General features: G+C 39.9%; 2 protein-coding genes across 2 annotated transcripts in view; both read left to right on the top strand.

Moving 5' to 3' along the window:
* LOC121812314 (E3 ubiquitin/ISG15 ligase TRIM25-like) lies at positions 1-1,346 on the top strand. The gene is made up of 2 exons (XM_042214170.1): positions 1-578; positions 679-1,346. The coding sequence occupies exons 1-2, from the start codon at positions 15-17 to the stop codon at positions 931-933; spliced, it is 819 nt and encodes a 272-aa protein (XP_042070104.1). The 5' UTR covers positions 1-14; the 3' UTR covers positions 934-1,346.
* LOC102314341 (tripartite motif-containing protein 16) overlaps positions 1-1,774 on the top strand; it is a 15,914-nt gene that overhangs the window by 11,199 nt on the left and 2,941 nt on the right. The window lies entirely within an intron of this gene.

Here is a 1,774-nt window from a genome sequence, read left to right as displayed (position 1 = left end):
TTTGTGCGGGAAAAATGGCTCACAGTAAGGACCTGTTTGAGTGCTCCATCTGTACACAGTTACTGAATGATCCAGTGACTACTACCTGCGGACACAGCTTCTGTGTGAAATGCATCTATACCTACTGGGATACCAAAAGAAACAGAAGGAGAACGTATAGCTGCCCTCTGTGCAGAGAGACTTTCAATGAGAGACCTGTTCTTAAGAGGAACACCATCCTGGCTAACTTGGTAGAGGAGTTTAAGAAGAAGGCAAGCAGCCAGGGTGCTGCTGCACCTGGGGATGCGCAGTGTGACATTTGCACGGAGAGAAAACGTAAAGCTTGCCTGTTCTGTCAGGTGTGTTTGGCCTCTTACTGCCAGACTCATCTGGAACCTCATTTTATTGTACCGCCTCTTAAAAAACACAGACTGATCACAGCTTCTATAAATATCAAAGAAAGCATCTGTTTCCGTCATGACAAACTTCAGGAGCTTTACTGCCGCACCGATCGGCAGTTCCTGTGCCTCATGTGTGCGGTGGATGAACACAAAGACCACGACATTATATTAGCTGAAACAAAAAGGCAAGAATTGCAGGTAATATGCAAATAAATATATTTATTTAATTATTTTTTGATGATGTCATTTGCTGTTTTTATTGTAATTATGATATGTTTCTACATGTCTGTCTTAACAGAGCCATCTGGAAAAGACCAAAGAGAAAATTGCAGAAAGAGTGGTGATTTCAGAGAAGTTGATGGATGCTGCTCGCTCCATACGAGTAAGGATTTTTCTTTTATGCCTTGTTTTCTTTATTGTTAGATCTTGTTATAAGGCGGCGTCTACACTAATCCGGATAAATCTGCAAACGGCGTTGTCGTCTAAAAACGCTCCGCGTCCGAACTATCGTTTTCTACGCTACGTTCATGTATTGCGCATGCGTGAAACGTAAGACGATTCGACCTGCGTCATTTCTGTCTGCCGTTTATTTACTTTCCGGTTGTTGTGCCAAAAACTGATTTCCAATGTTTCCGTGGGTTTTTATGTGTAATATCGTTACGTATGTTGCTAGATAGACCTTGGAGAACAGGTATTACATAAGGGTTATATATAAAATTAAAAAATTACATGTTTCTCATAAATCTTTGTAACTGTGTCATTGTACTTATATTATAATCCATCGGCTCCTTTTTGTCCACTTAAATATGTTTACAGAACTATTTTTGCATTTGTTGCAATTTCAGCTGTCCTCTTGGCCAGATTACTCTTAAAGGAGACATTTTTAAAGTCAACAAGAAATTTTTTAACTGCATAAAGAAAGAATAAATAAAGTCACTGTCAAAAACTGATTGGGGCTTCTACCTTGTTACAGGAATGTTGTTTGTTGCTCAAGATGACTTGATATCATTCATGAGGGATACATTTGACATATGTTTCACATATTATAGACCAACAAGTTATTTATAGCAGTTTAAATACAAGCAATCAGTTTTTGGCACAACAACTCTTTAGCAAAATGTCGAGGAAAAGTGCCGAGTTTTATCTGGAGCTATGTAGAGCATGTACAAATGGCTTTAGTTATGCGTCTGAGGTAGGTTTGGGTTGGGGGGTCTAGACTGGGAACTCTTACTGGATACTGTTTTTGGACCTATTAATCCAAAACAAGTTTGATGCAGAAGGGCTCCAGCTCCTCCAACCCATCTTCTTCCCCTCAAACTGCCGCACATTCACCTATTCCTGCGAGAATTCACCACTGTAATCGATAGTGTTGCATGCATAGAAGAAGTCAGTGA

Source organism: Haplochromis burtoni, unplaced genomic scaffold (genome assembly GCF_018398535.1).
Source record: "Haplochromis burtoni strain Fernald_Lab_line unplaced genomic scaffold, NCSU_Asbu1 Contig_526, whole genome shotgun sequence".
Classification (NCBI taxonomy): Eukaryota; Metazoa; Chordata; class Actinopteri; order Cichliformes; family Cichlidae; genus Haplochromis; species Haplochromis burtoni.
This window is presented reverse-complemented; position numbering and strand designations above follow the sequence as displayed.

Coding starts and splice junctions, on each gene's coding strand:
- LOC121812314 (XM_042214170.1), top strand. CDS start 15: ATGGCTCACAGTAAGGACCTGTTTGAGTGCTCCATCTGTACACAGTTA. Junction 579..678: donor CAAAAAGGCAAGAATTGCAG/GTAATATGCAAA, acceptor CTGTCTTAACAG/AGCCATCTGGAAAAGACCAA.